General features: G+C 46.4%; 1 protein-coding gene across 1 annotated transcript in view; it reads left to right on the top strand.

Moving 5' to 3' along the window:
- Positions 1 to 304: 304 nt before the first annotated feature.
- The window catches only part of robo2 (roundabout, axon guidance receptor, homolog 2 (Drosophila)), a 474841-nt gene continuing 472843 nt past the window's right edge, over positions 305 to 2302 (top strand). Inside the window, exon 1 of the mRNA XM_047820548.1 lies at positions 305 to 859. Coding sequence (XP_047676504.1) covers positions 745 to 859 — 115 coding nt within the window. The 5' untranslated portion in view covers positions 305 to 744. The remainder of the gene's footprint in view (positions 860 to 2302) is intronic.

Here is a 2302-nt window from a genome sequence, read left to right as displayed (position 1 = left end):
GAACTTTTCTGCTTGTTTATTGAAAAATATGTGTTGAGATGATGAGATTAGTAATTCATCTGCTTGTCCTCTCCTCGCCTATCCTTTTCTCTCCTTTTCTCTCCTTCTCTCTCCTTCTCTCCTCTCATTCACCTCTCCTCTACAGTTTTCCACCCCCCCACCCTCCCCACCCCCAAAACATCGCCGCACAGCACACACACGGCTCATTTCATATAAACTCCTGCATGTCACTGCAGTGGGCTGGTGGAGAGAGTGCATGAGCGAGAGATTGAATTCCCACAGAGAGCCGAAGAGCGGGAGCGAGAGACTGGTGGAGGCAACGTCTGTGGGCAGCAGTCGGGAACACGCTTTAGTGTGTGTGTACAGAGTAAGACGTGTGTGTGTGTGTGTGTGTGTGTGTGTGTGTGTGCAAGCGTAGTAGACAGAGCTGTGCTGTGCCATATGTTGTGCTTGTCTCTCATTTTCTTACTCTCTCTCACTCCCGGATGATGAAGACTCGGTGACCGTGTGCGATGAGGATGCTCTGAGAAACAGCTCCCACCTTTCGTGCTTACTCTGGCAGTTAGAGCTCGGCAGCTCACAGCAGCGTGGCAGAGATACATACATACACACACACACACACACACGCGGGGACACACGCGGTTTCTGTAACGTGACCAATGACAGAACACACTCAGCAGTCGCCGTGCGCTTTCGGCGCCGAGCCGAGCTCTACGGACAGGTGAAAATCTTAAACTCCTGGAGATGATCCTCAGGAACGCTTGTGGATTCTCAGTGACACTCAGTCTGCTGCTGCTCCTCTTCTCACTTGCTCGTCCATCCTTCCAGGGCAGGATTAAGGGCAGATGGAACAAGGGGGGTAAGTCCCGCATCTTAAAAGCTCCTCCTTTGAGTTCATGTACTGTACATGCGTGGTTATTTTTGTCGTGTTTTCCCACCTGTGAGCAAGTTAATGTCTTTACATTGTTCAACTTGTCTTAGGAGCCAGTTTGGTTCAGTGGGGCTCAGAAATGCTTTCGCTTTTGTCGTGTGATTCGGGAAATTTCTTATCTCGGGGTATCAGGTGCAGAAAGTTGACCGCTGCTATTTTTGCATCCTGTCTCATCAGCACCGGTGATGTCCTGTCCCGAGTGCATGCACAACTTTACACTCTCTCTCTCTCTCTCTCTCTCTCTCTCTCTCTCTCTCTCTCTCTCTCTCTCTCTCTCTTTCTCAAGCAAAACGAAGGTCAAAAGGGTCACAAACCTGTCTTTGTGTGAAAGATCTGAGTTGATGCTCACAGATCTAACGGGGCACCAACGACCCTGTGTCTCACTGCTGTGTTTTTGGGTTAAAGCTCTTGCTCGCCAGACGATTCATGAGGTGTTAATAATTAATACCCCCTCATTCACCCACCCACCCTTTCCACCATAGAGCTGCTTTGCCTCCTTACGTCTAATCCCCTTTGTCAGATTAAAGAGACCAGAACTCTTAATGTGTGTGAGCAGAGGCAGAGGATGATTGGGCACAGCATCGCTTCCCTGAAGCCCGTGGCGCTCGGTTTCCACCGGGGATGTAGGAAACCTCCGTTGGGAACCTCGTGAAGTAGCAGTGTGAGCTTTAACCGTCTCAGATGGCTGACTAGAGCTCCCAGGTTTCACTGGAACTGCAAGTTGGGTCATCTATCTTATGGATTTGTGTCTGATGGAAAAAAAAGGTTCACTGTCACATTGATGATTTCATGGCTTGAAAATCTTACTGGAAGTTTATTAGATTGAAACCAAATGCATTTTTTTTCTTTTTTTTGTACTTGCACATCACTCCTTATACTGTACCACCAGACCGATCATGTTATGCTTGCGCTTGCTATCGCTATTAAATGTTTATTTCACTTTAAAAAAAAAAAAAGTCATTTTTATTTTCAATCTTTTAACTTTGAATCTCAAAAAAAAAAAAAAAAACATACGTCAAACCGTTTCAGGTCACGTCTCATTCTCGTGTAACAGTTCATTAAAATACCAAGTTTGAAAGTGATTCTTTATTTTTATATATTTATATTTATATTTATAGCATAAGGACTTTTGAATGTTTTAATCAATTTAGCCTTTATTTTACTTTCAAAATTATCGCCTCGGTCAGTATCACATCGTCTGACTCCTAACCATAAGGTTGTGGGTTCGAGTCTCGGGCCGGCAATACCACGACTGAGTTGCCCTTGAGCAAGGCACCGAATCCCCCTAACTGCTCCCCGGGCGCTGCAGCATAAATGGCTGCCCACTGCTCAGGGTGTGTGTTCACGGTGTGTGTGTGTGTGTGTGTGTGT

This window comes from Tachysurus fulvidraco, chromosome 11 (genome assembly GCF_022655615.1).
Source record: "Tachysurus fulvidraco isolate hzauxx_2018 chromosome 11, HZAU_PFXX_2.0, whole genome shotgun sequence".
NCBI lineage: Eukaryota > Metazoa > Chordata > Actinopteri > Siluriformes > Bagridae > Tachysurus > Tachysurus fulvidraco.
The sequence above is the reverse complement of the archived record's forward strand: the minus strand, read 5'-3'. Positions and strand labels throughout refer to the sequence as shown.